The sequence below is a fragment of the Musca autumnalis genome, unplaced genomic scaffold, assembly GCF_047663935.1.
Source record: "Musca autumnalis isolate F117 unplaced genomic scaffold, ASM4766393v1 scaffold_2, whole genome shotgun sequence".
NCBI lineage: Eukaryota > Metazoa > Arthropoda > Insecta > Diptera > Muscidae > Musca > Musca autumnalis.
Window position 1 is genome coordinate 186,547,748 of NW_027411755.1, and position 20,270 is coordinate 186,568,017.

The window sequence follows — 20,270 nt, forward strand, 5'->3', positions numbered from 1 at the left end:
AATCCACGCTTAAAAATAATTTAAAAAACATCCAAGCTTAAAAACAATTTAAAAAAATCCACGCTTAAAAATAATTTAAAAAAATCCACGCTTAAAAATAATTTAAAAAAATCCACGCTTAAAAATAATTTAAGGAATCCACGCTTAAAAATAATTTAAAAAATCCACGCTTAAAAATTTTTTTAAAAAATCCACGCTTAAAAATAATTTAAAAAAATCCACGCTTAAAAATAATTTAAAAAAATCCACGCTTAAAACTAATTTTTAAAAATCCACGCTAAAAAATAATTTAAAAAAATCCACGCTTTAAAATATTTTTAAAAAATCCACGCTTACAAATAATTTTAAAAAATCCACGCTTAAAAATAATTTTAAAAATTACACTCTTAAAAATAATTTTAAAAAATCCACGCTTACAAATAATTTTAAAAAATCCACGCTTAAAAATAATTTAAAAAAATCCACGCTTAAAAATAATTTAAAAAAATCCACGCATAAAAATAATTTAAGGAATCCACGCTTAAAAATAATTTAAAAAAAATCCACGCTTAAAAATAATTTAAAAAAATCCACGCTTAAAAATAATTTAAGGAATCCACGCTTAAAAATAATTTAAAAAATCCACGCTTAAAAAATTTTTTAAAAAATCCACGCTTAAAAATAATTTAAAAAAATCCACGCTTAAAAATAATTTAAAAAAATCCACGCTTAAAACTAATTTTTAAAAATCCACGCTAAAAAATAATTTAAAAAAATCCACGCTTTAAAATATTTTTAAAAAATCCACGCTTAAAAATAATTTTAAAAATTACACTCTTAAAAATAATTTTAAAAAATCCACGCTTACAAATAATTTTAAAAAATCCACGCTTAAAAATAATTTTAAAAAATCCACGCTTAAAAATAATTTTAAAAATTACACTCTTAAAAATAATTTTAAAAATTACAGTCTTAAAAATAATTTTAAAAAATCCACGCTTAAAAATAATTTAAAAAAAATCCACGCTTAGAAATATATTAAGAAATACACGCTTAAAAATAATTTAAAAAAATCCACGCTTAAAAATAATTTAAAAAATCCACGCTTAAAAATAATTTTAAAAAATCCACGCTTAAAAATAATTTTAAAACATCCACGCTTAAAAATAATTTTAAAAAATCCACGCTTAAAAATAATTTTAAAAAATCCACGCTTAAATATAATTTTAAAAAATCCACGCTTAAAAATAATTTAAAAAATCCACGCTTAAAAATAATTTTAAAAAATCCACGCTTAAAAATAATTTTAAAAAATCCACGCTTAAAAATAATTTTAAAAAATCCACGCTTAAAAATAATTTTAAAAAATCCACGCTTAAAAATAATTTTAAAAAATCCACGCTTAAAAATAATTTTAAAAAATCCACGCTTAAAAATAATTTTAAAAAATCCACGCTTAAAAATAATTTTAAAAAATCCACGCTTAAATATAATTTTAAAAAATCCACGCTTAAAAATAATTTAAAAAATCCACGCTTTAAAATATTTTTAAAAAATCCACGCTTAAAAATAATTTTAAAAATTACACTCTTAAAAATAATTTTAAAAAATCCACACTTACAAATAATTATAAAAAATCCACGCTTAAAAATAATTTTAAAAAATCCACGCTTAAAAATAATTTTAAAAATTACACTCTTAAAAATAATTTTAAAAAATCCACGCTTAAAAATAATTTTAAAAATTACACTCTTAAAAATAATTTTAAAAATTACACTCTTAAAAATAATTTAAAAAAATCCACGCTTAAAAATAATTTAAAAAATCCACGCTTAAAAATAATTTAAAAAAATCCACGCTTAAAAATAATTTAAAAAAATCCAAGCTTAAAAATAATTTTTAAAAATCCACGCTTAAAAATAATTTAAAAAAATCTACGCTTAAAAAATAATTTAAAAAAATCCACGCTTAAAAATAATTTAAAAAAATCCACGTTTAAAAATAATTTTTAAAGATCCACGCTTAAAAATAATTTTTAAAGATCCACGCTTAAAAATATTTTTAAAAAATCCACGCTTAAAAATAATTTAAAAAATCCACGCTTAAAAATAATTTTAAAAAATCCACGCTTAAAAATAATTTTAAAAAATCCACGCTTAAAAATAATTTTAACAAAATCCACGCTTAAAAATAATTTAAAAAAACCCACGCTTAAAAATAATTTAAAATATCCACGCTTAAAAAATCGATGTTTAAAAAATTGACGCTGAAAAAAAGTAAAAAAATCCATGCCTAATGTGTTTTTTTTTTGCTTAAAAATCGTCGGTTAAAATCCACCTTGCTTACTGTAGGGTTTTGTTGTAATTAAAAAACCTCTACCGCAACAAAAAATCTAGAATGAAGACAAAAACAAAAAACCAGAGGCCCAAGAATTCTTGAAGGATACTGGCACTGGAAAAGCGGAACAACAATGAGTTCATTGCGAGGTATATTTTACTTTGTGTTTTGAAGGTTGTTTCAGCTTCTGCAACAACACATTTGCATGGCGTTGGTAGATTCTTCAGTAGTTTTGATTTCCAATGAAGAAGATGAAGTTTCACCATCCGTTTGATGCTTGGCATGAAATTTCCATGAAGTTTTATATTATTATTATTTTAATGTTGTTGTTTGTCTCTGTAAAAAACAAATTAACAAAAGTACATGGTAAGTGGCGAGGAAAGAATGCATTTCGAAAACAATGATAAACTAATTTTTAACATTTCAAGCAAAGTTGTGATAGTTTCCACAACATTTGCATGTTCCACAACTCTAAGTCTAGTTTTCCAAAGGTTTTTGCATAGAATGCTCACATTTGTTCATCATGCGATAAAGGACCACATAGAGATCATGTGTGAAATTAATACCCCCCATTCAGCATCAAATTTCCATAAAAAAACATCTGCCCACCTTGACTTTTCTTTTCAGAAAGAAAAAAACTTTTTGACATTTTTTGTAAACATAACATTGTTGTAATCTCATATGCTTGACGCCTCCTAGCTATTGGACAAAATATAGATATTAAATATCTGTTTCATCCAAATTAATGGCAATGCACTTGTGTCGCGGACATTGACCGCCATCGCCATCGCCACCACCACCAACCATCGCCATTGCTAATGAAAGGCATAAATTATAAGTTCTTTGTTTCACACTCAATCAACATCATCTGCATGCAGCCCATTGACATTGGCCTGGCACGAGGTTGGATACATATTAATGCACACATATGAGGTAGCGAAGAAGGAATTCTTAGAATAGAACAACGCCATTCACAGTGGTGAATGCATTTCAAATTCTGACGAAATAACAGAGGAACAAATGATAAACAAATTGCGTTGAAAATTCTAGCCGACACAAACAGACAGAATTTCTTTTGTGCCTGCATTTTCAATATTCCGCATTTTGAATAAATGAGTAAACATGTTGTTGCGTGTTGTTAGATATTTAATGGGGTATTTGTTCTATACATATAAGTGACATAGGGTATAAATGATACCAATGAACGTTCCTAATTCGCATGTGCTGGGTTTTTATCTATAATAATAATAATAATAAAAAGTTGACACGGATTTTTAAATTATTTTTTTTAATCGTGGATTTTATAAATCATTTTTTAAGCGTATATTTTTTAAAATTATTAAAACTATTTCAGGCGTGGATTTTTGAAGTTAATTTGTTAAGGGCGGATTTTTTAAGTTTCATCTTTAAGTATGGAATTTTTTAAACTTTTTAACGTGTTTTTTAATTATTTTTAAATTATGTGTATAAGAGTGAATTTTTAAAGTTATTTGTTATGGTGGATTTTTTGAGAATGGATATTTCAAATTAGTTTGTAAGCGTGGATTTTTAAAACTATTTTTTAGCATGGATTTTTAAACTAGTTTTTAGCGTGGATTTTTTTTTTAAATTATTTTTAACATGGATTCTTTTAATTACTTTTTTAGGGTGGATTCTTCTATTTATTTTTAAGCAGGAACTTTGTTCATTATTTTTAAAGCGAGGATTTTTAAAATTATTTACAAGCGTTGATTTTCTTAATTGTTGTTATTCGTGTTTTTTTTAATTATTTTTTAAGCGAGAATTTTCTATTCTCTTAAATCGTGGATTTTCTAAACTATTTTTAAACTGGATTTTTTAATTTTTTTAAATTGTATTGTTTCAAATTACTTTTTCAGTGTAGATCTTAAAATTTTACTTAAGGCTTGGATTTTTTAATTTATTTGTTTACTTCGTTTTGTTTAAATTATTTTGCAGTGCGGATTTTATAATTATTTTTAAGCCGTGGATTTTTAAAATATTTTTAATTTGGATTTGTTAAAATTATTTTTCCAGTGTGGATTTTATAATTATTTTTAAGGCGTGGATTTTAACTTGAATTTGTTTAAATTATTTTTTAGGTGGGGATTATTTATTATTATTTTTCAAACTATTTTCTAACGTGGGTTTTTTTTTAAATTATTTTGAAGGCATGAATTGTTAAAAAAAATATTTAACTATTTTTAACGTGGATTTTTGAAAATTATTTCTAAGGCTTGGATTTTTCAAAATGTTTTTTAAACTATTTTTAACATGGATTTTTTAAAATTATTTTTAATTCGTGAATTTTTAATTTTTTAACTATTTTTTTAAACTATTTTTTAATATTTTAAGGCATGGATTTTCTAAAATAATTTTTTTGGTGTAGATTTTATAATTATTTTTAAGGCGTGAATTTTTTAAATTTTTTTTACACTAATGTTTAAGTTGGGTTTTTTAAAATTATGTTGTTAGTGTGGATATTTGTTAATTAAAAATTATTTTTAAGGCGTGAATTTTTTAAATTTTTTAACTATTTTTAACGTAGATTTTCCCAATTTATTTTTAAGCCGTGGATTTTTAACTATTTTCAAGGCTTGGATTTTTAAAATTTTTTAACTTTTTTTAACGTGGAATTTCCCAAACTATTTTTATGGCGTGGATTTTTTAAAATTATTTTCTTTAGTAATGATTTAATAATTATTTTTAAGGCGTGGATTTTTAAACTATTTTCAAGGCTTAATTTTTTTTAAATATATGTTTTAAAATTATTTTGTTAGTGTGGATTTAATAATTATTATTAATTTTTAACGTGGATTTTTTAAAACGATGTTTTTTACTGTGGATTTTAAATATTTTTATTTTTTTAAATGATTTTTTTTCAGTGAGGATTTTATAATCATTTTTAAGGCGTGGAATTTTTAATTTTTTTTAAATTATTTTTAGTTTGGTTTTCATAACTAATTGTAAAATCTTCTAAAAGGATTTTTAACGTGGATTTTTTAAAATTATTTTTATGGCGTGGAGTTTCAAATTTTTTAAACTATATTTTAACGTGGATTTTTTAGAATTATTTTTAAGGCGTGGATTTTTTAATTATTTTCTAAATAATTTTTATGGTTGACTTTTTAAAATATTTATTTTTAAAATTTAAACTATTTTTTAACCTGGATTTTTTTAAATTATTTTTTTTCAATGCGGATTTTATAATTATTTGTATGGCGTGGATTTTTAAAATTGTATTAATCTATTTTTAACGCAGATTTTTTTAAATTTGTTTTAATCTATTTTTAACGTGGATTTTTTAATTTTTAACTTTTTTATGTGGATTTTTTAATTGTTTTAACTATTTTATTTCTAAAGTGCGGATGTTTTTAAATGTTTATAAAATTTTTAACTTGGCGTGGAGTTTTTCTTTTTTTCTAAACTATTTTTTAACTTGGCTTGGATTTTTTAATTTTTTTAAACTATTTTTGAACTTGGCGTGGATTTTTTCTTTTTTGCCTATTTTTTAACTTGGATATTTTAAAATTATTTTTAATGCATGGATTTTTTTAATTATTTTTAAGGTGTGAATTTTTTAGAAACGTTTTTTAACTATTTTTTAACATAGATTTTTTAAAATTATATTTTTTTCAGTGCGGATTTTATAATTATTTTTAAGGCATGGATTTTTTAAAATTGTTTTAATCTATTTTTTAGGGCGGATTTTTTTTTTAAATTGTTTTAATCAATTTTTAACGTGGATTTTTTAATTTTTTTAAAGTGGATTTTTCGCAGTAATTTTTTAAGGGTTGGATTTTTAAATTTTTATTTTTAACTTGGGTTTTTAAAATTAGTTTTTGCAGTATGGATTTTAAAATAATTTTTAAGGTGTGGATTTTTTAGATTATTTTTCATGCTTTGATTTTTTTATATTTAATAATTATGTTTTAAGCATCGACTTTTAATATTTTTAAAATTATTTTTCAAGCGTTGGTTTTTTTATATGTTATTAATATTTATACCCTACACCACTATGTGGGGAGGGTATTATAAGTTGGTTTTGGCCAAAAAGTTTGTAACGCATCGAAATAATGGTCGTAGACCCATACTTATATATATCAAAATGAATGTCTCGACGAGCTGAGTCGATCTGGCTATGTGTGTCCGTCCGTCAGTCCGTCCGTCCGTCTGTCCGTCTGTCCATCTAAATCTTGTAATCACGCTACAGGTCGCAATTTTGATCGGATCGTCACAAAATTTTGGGTGTTGATGGGGGTCCCGGAGGGGAAGAAGCCTATTGATTTTGGTGATGGTCGGATAATATTTAGGGGTCGGAATGGGCAAAAAACTTATGTGGATAAAAAGACAACGTTTTTTTCCAAAGCGAATATCTCAGCTCCTATAAGGGGTATACAAAACGCAAAACATGACAATGAAAGTAGAAAATATCACCTTTCTAACGATGTAAAGGAGGTTCTCGTGGGTAATCAAACAACGAAGATATCACAATAGTCTCAAATTAAACCCAAATTTTAATTTTTTCGATTTTAGTTATAATGACGAATATCACAGCTTTGGTTGGATACTTTCCAAAAGCAAAGCTGACTATGAAAGTAGAAGATTCCACTTTTACAATGATGCAAACTAGGTCGGCGTAGGTGACCAATAGCGGAGATATCGCAATATTCGATAATACATCCCATTTTTCAATTTTTTTGGAAATCACGCTACTGGGCGCAATTTTGATCGGATCGTCACGAAATTTCGTGGGTTAATGAGGGTCTCACAGAGGAAGAAGCCTATGGATTTTGATGATGGTCGGATAATATTTAGGGGTCGGAATGAGCAAAAACTTTATTTGGAGAAAAAGTCAACATTTTATTCCAAAGCAAATATCTCAGCGTCTATAAGGGGTCTACAAAAAGCAAAACCTGGCAATGAAAGTAGAAAATATCACCTTTACAACGATGTAACGTAGGTTGTCGTGGGTGGTCAAACAACGAAGATATCGCAGAAGTCGCTAATAAAAACCAACTTCTCATTTTTGCGATTTTAATAGTAATGACGGATATCACACCTTTGGTTGGGGACCTTCTAAAAGCAAAGCCTGACTAGAAAGTAGAAAATCCCATATTTGAAATTATGCAAAGTAGGTTGCCGTAGGTAGTCAAATAATAGAGATATCGCAATAGTCGTTAATGCATCCCTTTTTCCACTTTTTCTGCAATCACACTACAAGTCGGAATTTTGATCGGATCATCACTAACGTTTCTCACAGAGATAGAAGCCTATTGATGTTGGTGATGTCGACAGTAGTCAAATATAAAATTAAATATTAATTATGTCGGTTCAGTTCGCTTTAAGTCATTTGGTATAAAAGCCAGATAGGTGAAAACTCCATAAACGAAATGTTTTCGAGTGAAAAGATTATTCACAGAGGTAGTGGTGTAGGGTATCACATAGTCGGCCCCGTACCGACTATAGCCTCTTCTCACTTGTTTTAATAGTGGATTTTTATATTTTCAATATTATTGTTTAAGCGTGGATTTTAAAATAATTTTTATGCACGCATTTTTTTATATATTTTTTAATATAAGAGCGAATTTTTAAATTGTATTTTAATCATGAGATTTTTAAATTGTTTTTTAATCGTGGATATGTTACATTTAAAAAAATATTTTTAAGTGTTAATTTTTTATGTTTTTAATTGTGGATTTTTAAATTATTTAATCGTGAATTTACCTTATATTTTTAAACGTGGATTTTTAAATTGTTTGTTAATCGTGGATATTTATTTATATTTTTATGCGTGGATTTTTTAATTATTTGTTAATCCTGGATATTTATTTATATTTTTAAGCGTGGATTTTTAAATTATTTTTGGGATTTTTTATATTTTTAACCGTTGATTTTTTTATTTATAAGAGTGGATTTTTACATATATTTAATCGAATTTGAAATATTTTTTTTGGTAGTTGATTTTTTATATTTTTGAGCGTGGATTTTTATATTATTTATTTAATCGTGGATTTTTATACCCTCCACCATAGTATGGAGGGTATATTAAGTTTGTCATTGCGTTTGTAACACATCGAACTAATCATTTGCGACCCTATAAAGTATATATTCTTGATCAGGATAAAATTCTAAGACGATCTAGCCATGTCCGTCTGTCCGTCTGCTGTAATCACTCTAGCGTCCGCAATAATTGAGATAGAGTGCTGAAATTTTGCACGCGAGAGTCTTTTTTCCATAGGCACAGGTCAAGTTCGAAGATGGGCTATATCGGTCCACTATTTGGTATAGCCCCCATATAACGGTACCTCCGGATTTGAGGTATTTTGACGTTCTTCGCCACATTTGCAAACCGAATTAGCTATATTTTGGCACTTAGGGTTCCTAGTGATCAACAAACTTATATCCCAAAGGATATGGGCATAGGTCCATGTTTTGGTATAGTCCTCATATAACGGTACCTCCCGTTTTTCGGTATTTTGAGAATTTTAGCCACAATTTTTAACCGAACTATCTGCAATTTGACATTTGAGGTTCTCAGTGGTCATGAAATATCTCCAAGAAACATCGTCAACATAGGTCCATGTTTTGGTATAGCCCCCATATATCGGTACCTCCCGATTTTCGGTATTTTGAGAATTTTAGCGATAATTTTTAACCGAACTAGCTGTAATTTGCCATTTGAGGTCCTCAGTGGTCATGAAATATCTCCACCAAACAACGTCATCGTAGGTCCATGTTTTGGTATAGCCCCCATATAACGGTACCTCCCGATTTTCGGTATTTTGAGAATTTTAGCCACAATTTGTAACCGAACTATCTGCAATTTAACATTTGAGGTTCTCAGTGGTCATTAAACATCTTCACCAAACATCGTCAACATAGGTCCATGTTTCGGTATAGCCCCCATATATCGGTACCTCCCGATTTTCGGTATTTTGAGAATTTTAGCTAAAATTTTTAACCGAACTACATGTAATTTGCCATTTGAGGTTCTCAGTGGTCATGAAATATCTCCACCAAACATTGTCAACATAGGTCCATGTTTTGGTATAGCCCCCATGTAACTGTACCTCCCGATTTTCGGTATTTTGAGAATTTTAGCCACAATTTGTAACCGAACTATCTGCAATTTGATATTTGAAGTGCTCAGCGGTTATTAAACATCTCCACCAAACATCGTCAACATAGGTCCATGTTTTGGTATAGCCCCCATATAACGGTCCCTCCCGATTTTCGATATTTTGAGAATTTTAGCTACAGTTTTTAACCGAAATAGCTGTAATTTGACATTTGAAGTTCTCAGTAGTCATAAAACATGTCCAACGAAACTTCGTTAACATAGGTCCAAGTTTTGGTATAGCCCCCATATAACGGTATCTCTCAATTTTCGGTATTTTGAGAATTTTAGCTGCAGTTTTTAACCGTACTAGCTGTAATGATCGGTATTTTGAGAATTTTAGCTACAATTTTGTCTATTAAAAAATAATCGTCAATATAGGTCCATGTTTTGGTATTTCTCCCCAAATAACTGTACCTCCCGATTTTCGGGAATTTTCAGTGGTCACGAACTTTCTTCACTAAAATTCGTCAACATGGGTCCACTTTTTAAAGGGTCTACGTTGTTTCGATGAAACTACCCTCAATTTGAGTCTTGAAGTTCCCTGCAGCTATAAAACTTTTCCGCCAAAAAATTTAAAGATAGGTTGACTTTTTGATATAGTACCGTAGGTGGTACCTTTCACCTAGCTGAACATATTTTTTAGATTAGATTAGATAACACTGTGCAACAAAATGGAGGTGAAAATCTGGGGCACGGAAAATTCCTCTTGGGGAAGAAAGGCCTTGGTGAGTATATTATGAAACCCGAAGGACTGATCCGTCGTGAGTCGAACTTCCGCGATATGGCGTGATGAAATTTTTGTTAGAGACCCTGTGGGCCATCAGGAATTAGCGTTATATCTTTGTTCGCTGTTGCTTAAGTGCTCTACAAAAACAACGAACAAAGATATAATGCTAATTCATGATGGCTTACAGGGTCTCTTGCAAAAACTTCATCACGCCATAACACGCAACTTCGACTCACGGCGCATCTGTCCTTCGGGGTTTTTAATATACACACACCAATGGCATTCATCTCCAAAAGGAATTATCTCTGCCCCAACATTTGTGTTCACAGTGTAAATTAAGCAATAGTGGAAGGCAGTAGGCTTCTATCCACTGTCGAAAAGTTGTTCCACCTAAAATTGTGAAAGGACCCTAATTATTCCATTTTAATTAAGACTATTTTATGGTGGAGGGTATAAAAAGTTCGGCCCGGCCGAACTTAACGATTTTTTACTTGTTTATATTTGTAAATTATTCTTAAGAATGGATTATTAATTTATTTTTAAAATTATTTGTAAACGTGGATTTATAAATTATTTTTTGTATCGTAATTTTTGTATACCCTCCACCATAGGATGGGGGTATAGTAAGTTTGTCACTACGTTTGTAACTACTCGAAATAATAATTGTAGACCCCACAAACTATATATATTCTTGATCAGCGTGCAATTCTACATCGATATAGCAATGTCCGTCTGTCCGTCTGTCTGTCTGTCCGTCTGTGGAAATCACTCTAGCGTCCGAACAGATTGACGTAGGTGGATGAAATTTTGGGAAAATCTATTATTTGTACGTAGGACTTTTGGTATTGAAAGTGGGCTATGTAGGTCCACGCTTTCGTATAGCCCCCATACAAAATGACGCGTGACGCGTCGTCGTTTTAAGGAATTTTTAAGATATTTGTCCCATTTTACCACCGAATTGGTTGTAATTTGGTATTTTGTGTCTCCAGAGGCCAAAAAAACATTCCTACCAAAGTTGGTTTATATAGGTCCACGTTTTGGTATAGCCCCCATATAACGTCCCATATAAAGTACGCGTCATTTTAATATATTTTGAATGTATTAGTCCTATTTGACAACAGAATCGGTTGCAACTTTGTATTTTGTGTTTCCAGAGGCTAAGAAACATTTTGACCATAACATGTTTATATAGGTCCACGTTTTGATATAGCCCCCATAGGACGATATCTCCCGATTTTCGGTATTTTGAAGGTTTTGGCCTCATTATCACACCGAGATGACTGAAATTTAGTCTTCGTTGGGGATATAAAACTTCCCCCCAGAAATTTGAAGGTATAGGTCCGCGCCTTCATATAGCCCCCATAGGACGGTACCTTCCGATTTTCGGTATTTTGAAGGTTTTAGTATTATTATTACAACGAAATGGCTAAAATTTGATATTTAGTCTTCGTTGGGCTTATAAAACTTTCCATATGAAATTTGTCGGTATAGGTCCACACCTTCATATATCCCCCATAGAAAGGTACCTCCCGATTTTCGGTATTTTGTAGGTTGTGGCCACAATAATCCATCGAAATGGCTGAAATTAGGTATTTAGTCTTCTTTGGGGGTACAAAACTATCCATATGAAATTTGTCGGTATATTTCCACGCCTTAATATAGTCCCCATAGAACGGTACCTCCCGATTTTCGATATTTTGAAGGTTGTGACCTTAATATTACCCCGAAATAGCTGAAATTTGGTACTTAGTCTTCGATGGTGGTATAAACATTTCCCCCAGAAATTTGTGGGTACAGGTCCAAGCCTGCATTTAGCCCCCACAGAACAATACCTCCCTATTTCCGGTATTTTTAAGGTTGTGGCCACAACATACCACCGAAATGGCTTAAATTCGTCGGTATAAGCCCACGATTATATATAGGCCTCATAGAACGGTTCCTCCCGATTTTCGTAATTCTGAATGTTGTGACGTTAATATCCCACCGAAAGAATGAAATTTGTTATTTAGTCTTCCATGGGGTTATAAAATATTCCTGAAGAGAATTATCAGTATAGAATTATCAGGTACCTCTTAATTTTCGGTATTTTGAAGGTTTTAGCCACATTATCTTAGCGATATATAGGGAGCTTGGTATTTAGTCTTCTTTGAGTCTAAAAACTTTCCGCCAGAAATGTGAAGGTATAGATCGATGTTTTGATACAGCTCCCATAGAACGGTATCTCCCGAATTTCGCTATTTTGAAGGTTAGCCACATTGTTTTACCGAAATTGCTGAAATTTGGTATTTAGTCTTCTTCGCAAACGAAAGGAAACTAATTGTTCCGTTTTACTGCCATACATCCGTGGTGGAGGGTATAACAAGTTCGGCCCGGCCGAACTTAACGCCGTTCTTACTTGTTTGAAATTAAAAAATTGAAAAGTAGTACATTTTTGCAGGTACTGGAACGGGCCGAAAGTTATTCTATCAAAGAAAAAGGAATATGGGAAACAAGTAAAAAATATCTGTGTGAATTGAAACTTTCATTTATTGCAAGCGAAATAAATATGTATTTCCTCCATAGTTATGTATTTTTCAGATTTTGTGGCCCTTTTCGAACATAAGAACTTGCAGACAAAATGAATTAATTTATTAAGCTATCATGAACTAAGGAGTTTGCATTGAAAAAAGTGATCTCTAGAGAAGTCCACACACATACAACCAATATGCTACTATGGTGGTTATTATTTGGGAAAGGATTTTAATTAAATTAATCTATCTATAATGAAGGAATGCATCAGCACAGTCCATTTTGGAAGTAAATTTTATTTTCTATAGATAGCGCGCCATTCAGTCATTTCAGTTGGTCACCGTATAATTTAGAGGTTTTGGATCACTATGTTAGGATGCATAGATTTGCCCGCGCAAAGCACAATATCGCTGTAAGCAGGACCACAAGGAGTAATATTTCCAAAGGATCTTCGAACAGACTCTAAACTGCACTTAAACAAAAATATTGAACCTTGGTGACTGAATTGGAAAATTTCCCCTAGAAAAGTTCCCCCTCATTTTCGAACTTAAACTAAGTTTCGACCAAATATTACGAAATCCAAAGTTTGGACCAAATCGGGTTCTCCGTACAAGTGATATAGAGTACTATTTTAGCGAAAATTTTTGAACTTTTGCGGGGAAACCATCTCCGAACTTTTTATAAGTTTCGCAGAAATATTACGATATGTAAAGTTTGGACCAACGGATATCCGGTTCGAAAGTTGTCGTGCACACCAGCCCATATAAATCTTGGATCATTTTCTCTGGAAATATGGAACAACCTCTTTTAGGCATATCTTTCCTTTACCGACAGTATTTAGAAAAATATGGAATAATTACCACAGATAGTGCTTTTCATGCTGATTCCAATTCTGTATAATTTTTGTTGGGGAAGTGTATACTTCCCGAGATATGGGCCTCTGAAGTCCCGAAAATTCCCTAGTTTAAAAGCCGGCTACTAAGAGAAAAATTTTAATTTAAAAGAAAATTTTGTGCATTTTTTAATTTTTTTAACGTGGATTTTAAAAATTTAAACCATTTTTAACGTGGATGTTTTAAAATAATTTTTAAGGTGTGAATTTTTTTGAATTTTTTAACGTGCATTTTTTTAAATTATTTTTAGTGCGGATCTTATAATTGTTTTTAAGGCGTGGATTTTTTGAAATTGTTTTAATCTATTTTTAACGCTGATTTTATAAAATTGTTTTAATATATTTTTAAAGTGGATTTTTTAAAATTGTTTTTAAACTATTTTGCAGCGTGGATTTTTTAATTTTTTTTTTAAACTTTTTTAAACAATTTTTTCAACGTGGATTTTTTTAAAAATTATTTTAAAGCGTGGCTTTTTTGGTGCGCATTTTTTATGTGTTTTTAAATATATTTATATATATTATATATTTATATATATTTGGCGTGGATTTTTTAATTTTTTTTTTAACTTTTTTAAACTATTTTTTCAACGTGGCACCAAAAAATCCACGCTTTAAAATAATTTTTAAAAAATCCACGTTGAAAAAATAGTTTAAAAAAATTTAAAAATCCACGCTGCAAAATAGTTTAAAAACAATTTTAAAAATCCTCTTAAATTGTGTTTTAATCGTGGGTTTGTTATATTTTTTAGAAATATTTATATTTTTAAGGGCGAATTTTTAAATTATTTTATGATCGTCGATGTTTTTATTTTTAAATTATTTAATCGTGAATTTTCCTTATATTTAAGCGAGATTTTTTATTTCTTTAGGTGTGGAATTTTAAATTATTTTTTAATCGTGAATGTTATATATCGCGGATTTTTAATATTTTTAAGCGTGGATTTTCAAAATTATGTAATCGTGAATTTCCCATATATTTTTAAGCGTGGATTTTTAAATTAGTTTTTAATTGTGTTTTTTTATTTTTAAGCCAGGATTTTTAAATTAGTTTTTAATCATCGATTTTTTATATTTTTAAGCGTGAATTTTTAATAGTGGATTTTTTTATATTTATAAGCGTGGATTTTTTATATTTTTAAGTGTGAATTTTTTATATTTACAAGCGTGTATTGTTTTATATTTTTAGGCGTGAATTTTTAAATATTTTTTGATTGTAGATTTTTTATATTTTTGAGCGTGGATTTTTAAATAATTTTTTAATCGTGGATTTTTTTATATTTTTGAGTGTGGATTTTTAAATCTTTTTTTAATCGTGGATTTTTTATATTTTTAAATTATTTTTAAGTGTGGATTTTTAATTTATTTTTAATCGTATTTCTTCATATTTTTAAAATTATTTTTAAGCGTGGATTTTTTATATTTTTTAAATTATTTCTAAGCTTGGATTTTTAATTTATTTTTATTCGTAATTTTTTATATTTTTTAAATTATTTCTAAGCTTGGGTTTATAAATTATTTTTTAATCGTATTTTTTATTTTTTTAATTATTTCTAAGCCTGGATTAATACATTTGTTAATAGTATTTGTTTTATATTTTTAAAATTATTTCTAAGCGTGGATTTATATGTTATATTTTTTATCGTGGATTTTTATTATTTTTAAAATTATTTGTTACGATTGATGGGATGAAGGATACCAAGCAACGGCTTTTATATGGCAAAGCCTTTTAAGCTGCACCTAGAATGTTCTGTCGACTCTTTATAGGAAAGGTGAAGATTACGCATGGACAAACAGGAAATACAATGGATCGAAAAAGCCATCACAACAACACCTGAAGATAACGGACTGTATTATAGCTGCCATGACACAAAGCATGAGTTTGGTGGCGGATTTGTAGTTAGTCGGATGTTTTAACATCTGGTCTACAGCTTCATCCCGGTGAATGAAGGACTTGCTACAATTCGGATAAAAGCAAAATTTTTTAACATTAGTTGTATGTGTGCTCATGCTCCCGCTGTAGACAAGGACGAACAGACCAAATATATATTTTACGGGCACTTGGAAGAAACATATGACCGTTGCCCTGCTCATGACATTAAAATTATTCTAGGCGAATTTAAGGTCAAACATTTGGAGTGATGAATAGCATTGGCCCAATAGTTGGGAAATTCGGTGACACGTCTGACTATGGAATGAGGCTGGTAGACTTCACAGCTGTAAAAAACATGGTAGTTAGCAGTACCAGATTTAAGGATATACAATCGATCTGAAACAATTTTTCACTTAATTTAATACCTTTTTATTGAAATAAATTTATTTACAAAAAATTTAATAATTCTAATTTCCATTGTGACAACCAAAAACATCCCAACGCCTAATGGAATATTTATGAAATGCAGTATTAACAAGCTGCTGGTGATCACCGAACTTAATGTAGTTACTGCAGTGGTTATGGGCGAAATTCAAAAGAAATAGCTTCACTTCTTCACGACTGAGAACCTGTATTCCACTAAGAGTTTCGTAGGCCAGATCCAAGGCAAAACCAGCTGCTTCATATTGATGATCCTCCCCAATGGTGGTGACATTATGCAAATACTCCTTTAATTTTGGATTGAGATTACCATTCGCATCAATTTGTTGTAAATTTGGATTGGTAAATTGCTTAACCACTTCCCGAGCCAATAGATAACCCAACGAACTGTAGATGAATACTTGATTTAGCTGAGGATGATAGAGAGGGAATTGTAGAGCTGTTACAGGCAGAACAATTAAATTTTGACGTGGTATAGAAAAAGGCAATAGACTTTCGGCAATATCCTCGCGTTGTAATTGCAAAAACTCCAAGGCACCACTTTGAACAACATCTCCCAAATGTGAATGGGCGATTTGAACTTCCTTGTGCCTCAGCTTTAGACGATTTCCCACAAAATCGTAAGGATCCAACCATAGATTGGAATATAAATGTTCTATGGCTGGTTGCCAGACATCAATTATTTGCAGCTTGAGATTATTCAGTTTATTGCGAGCAGCCTCCTGAGCAGGAATTTCGAGCACCCGCATAAAGTGTTTTTTCAGATTTCTTTTTAAATTGGAAAATAATAGCTGGAGTTTATAGAACTCGTAACTGATGTCGGGATGATGATGTTTGTAAAGCCACTGCATGACTAGGGGAAAGCGATAACGGGTACTTTGCGTGCAATCATAGTAACCATGATCCCCATGCGGGGCACAGCTTAGTTTGCTGAGAAAATTCAATTGCAAATATTTGGCCAAAAAGCCACGATCTTCCACTTCATCTAAAAAGAGTTTCATGGTTTTCAAATAATCCACATCTTCAATGAAAATTTCCATTTGGGGATCCAGTTGTAAGGGTTGCAGGGCCACAGTCAAATATTCCCCCAGCCATTGCAGTTGTAAATGTTTCAATTGTCCAAATGTTACCATTTGTTGCTGGCGTTCACTGGAATTGCTGTGGTAATCCCATACTTCCTTCAGCTCCAAATCGAATTGCAAATATTTTTCATAATTTTCTGTATCTGAAGTGTTGCGTAAGGTAAATTTTCTCTGCTCGTCTTCGAGGTTACCCAAATAATGATAAGGCCCCTCAGCGTAAGGTTTCTTAATGGCCACAATCATTTTGGTGTTGTTCCATGGATGTTGCATTGCCTCTTCCAAGAAAATGAAATTATTTAGATCATATTTACGAAATATGGCCAACATTTGTAGCCAACTGAAGTTACTTGGATGCTGCTTTTCATCTCTTGAATATTCCACCCATTGTAGTTTTTCATTGTACTGCAACCATTTCAAATATTCCACTGGATTTAGTGGCTTCTTTTCTCCAAACATACCCAAACATGATTCGTAATAATTTCTTGCCTGCCGCATAAAATTCATTTCTGGCATTCGTGGATTACGTTGTTGAAAAATCTGCCGAAACTCTTCATTGAGTTTGACATCAATTAGGTGCAGCACATCAGGTATCTCCTTCTCCATATGGTATGGCCAATTACCACAGGCATAGTGCAGAAAATTGTCACAGGGTCGAGTTTTCCAATCTTGAAATCCTCCTATTTGCTGGCGTAGTTTATCGTTGACATTGTCGGTTGAATTAATTTGAAGACTGGCCATGGCTAATTCCAGTGGTTTATAAGTGACAGTGGAAGCATTTGGAGCGCCTCTAATAAACTTCAAATGGAAGGTCAATATTATTGCGAATAATTTCCAAATGTGTTTCATAATTCTGTTTCTGATTATGACGAACAAACTTAACAAGTCCACAGCTAAATTTCAACTAAATCATCAACTGATAATGCGCGATTTATTTTTGGGAATTGCGTGTGTTATCAATTGGAAGATTTTCTAAATTTCAATGTCATTGCTTTGGAATAGCAATGCAGTAGCTAAATTGTTGTTAGGCACTTGGTGTGATCGAAACCCGGTTTAGTAATCCAAGAATTGTTTCGCATTATCAGGTTTTTGCTCAACGTTAAATATGTTCCCATTATATTTTTTATAATATTGTTTTTCCTTTTGTAACGCATTAAAATAATCATTTGCTATCCTATAAAGTATACATTTTTGATCAGGGGGCCTATTCTGTAACTTTTTAACAATAATAACAAAAGAAATTTAAACAATATCAATAGTTGTTAAAAGCTACAGAATAGGCCTACCGGATAAAATTTTGAGCCGATCAACCCATGTCCGTCTGTTGTAATTACGCTAGCGTCTACAGTAATTGAGGTAGAAGGCAGTATTTTTGAACAATATACGGGTCTATGTTATTTCGGCCCACATTTTGGTAGAACCCTCATTTAACGGTATCTCCTGATTTCCAGCAGGATTTTTAACCGAACTAGTTGTAATTTAACATTTGAGGTTCTTAGTAGTCTCAACACTTCTCCATTGAAAAATTGGCAACATAAGTCCATGTTTTGGTATAACCCCCATATAACGATACCTCCCGATTTAAATTTATTATATATAATTTTATTTCATATATCATATTAAGTAAAAGTGGTTTGTGTGTAACCTTTTTCAATATTTAAATGGAAAAATGATTATAGTCAATAATAGGCAAAAGGTCATTCATTCGTGCAACAGGAAATTCTTTCATAGATTTTTTCTTTTCAAAAAAAAAAAAAAAAAAAAAAAAAAAACAAGTAAAAAAGCATTAAGTTCGGCCGGGCCGAACTTTTCATACCCTCCACCATAAAATATTCTGAACTAAAATGGAATAATTAGTTTTCATTCCTGTTCCCAACTTTAAGTGGGCACGTTAAAATGTCAGATAATGTACATAAAATGCTTCATTCGGGAGACCCTTTTTTATGGTGCCTACACGCAGAGAAAAAAATATGTTTGATCCAACAATATTCCAAGAGCAAAATATGTATTGTTAACATATTGTTGGATTCCTCATGTAGTATTGTAAATCCAAAAATAGTTTGTGTCAACTGAACAATATTTCTCTCTTTTCTTCGAAAATTTGTTTCTCTTCTCTCGCTATTCGATGCCGTGTTGAAAAAACAATTTTGGTGAGTTGTGGTGTGTTTGTATGACATGCTGCCTTTACCTTTGTTTTTGTGTGTATGTACTTGTGAGACTCTTGTTTTTATTTGTTTCTGTTTTGTTTCATTCTTCTTTCCTTTTCATGTTTGTTATGGTGTTTAATTATTCCTTATGTTGTGGTGGGTGCTTGTGGCTTTTTGTTTGGCTTTGTTTTCAGCCAATGCAGCAAACCATGTATTGCGTTCATCAATGCTCGTAATATTATACGCGACATTTATATCCAAGTTATGTGAAAAGTGTATATGAGAAGTATATACACTCAAATCAAAAAGTTCTGGGCTGGTTTTCTGGGTTGACAATACTTTTTGTAAACAAAATTAGATTATGATAGTTACTACAATCGGTATTGTTAGCGATTTTTACAATATTGCGAAAAATTCGAAAGTTGTTTTTGTTTTCTATGTTTGGAACAAAAGATGGTATTTTTGGATTTGGATTACAATGTTTGAACAAAACAAACACATTATTGGAACCAAAACAGATATTTGTGTTCCAACAAAAGCGAAAAATATTTTTTTCTCTGCGTGTACCGTTATATGGGGACTATACTAAAACATGGACTGTGTTGACAATTTTTGGAAGAGAAGTTTTGTGACCACTGCGAACATTAAATGGCAATTACAGCTAGTTTGGTTAAAAATTTTAGTTAAAATCACAAAAAAAAAAAAAAAAAACAATTAAAACAAGTAAAAAGTCGGCTTTGCCGACTGATATATGGTAAAATTCAAATTTCCTTTACAATTCCATCGAGAAAAAATTGAAAAAAATTTTGACAAGCACATTCACGATTTTTGTTACATGGGTTAAGAAAAAAATCGTGGTTTCAAATATGTTCGCGTTCACAAAATTGGATGCTGCGCCCAAGAGTTATGGGGGGTTTTATTCCCTTATAAAGAACAAATATTTAAAAATCCCCTTTGTGTTGTAATACCCAAATGTATATATAAATCGGTAACAACATTTAATATCTATTCGTAGACGCCTAAATATTAGCTAAATTTATTTTCATTTTCGCGGAAAATCAAAAAATAATGAAGGAATCTTGAAGTAAATTTTATTTATGCTTACTCAGAGTCCATAAAAATCTCTAAAAAATAAATTAAAAATACGTACAGAATCTAGACAATGTCCAG

The 20,270-nt window shown here is 30.3% G+C and overlaps 1 protein-coding gene across 3 annotated transcripts in view; it reads right to left on the reverse strand.

Moving 5' to 3' along the window:
* Nucleotides 1-2,534: 2,534 nt before the first annotated feature.
* Nucleotides 2,535-20,270, reverse strand: part of LOC141395024 (uncharacterized) — a 70,398-nt gene continuing 52,662 nt past the window's right edge. Inside the window, exon 4 of one of the 3 annotated variants that reach the window (XR_012410534.1) lies at nucleotides 2,535-2,652. Coding sequence is in view for 1 of the 3 variants with exons in the window: in XM_073970385.1 (XP_073826486.1) it covers nucleotides 15,901-17,694 (1,794 nt within the window). In the remaining 2 variants the exon portion in view is untranslated. Of the gene's footprint in view, nucleotides 2,653-15,145; nucleotides 17,752-17,883; nucleotides 18,128-20,270 lie in introns of those variants that run through there. The other 2 variants (XM_073970385.1, XR_012410535.1) reach the window with 2 other exon arrangements.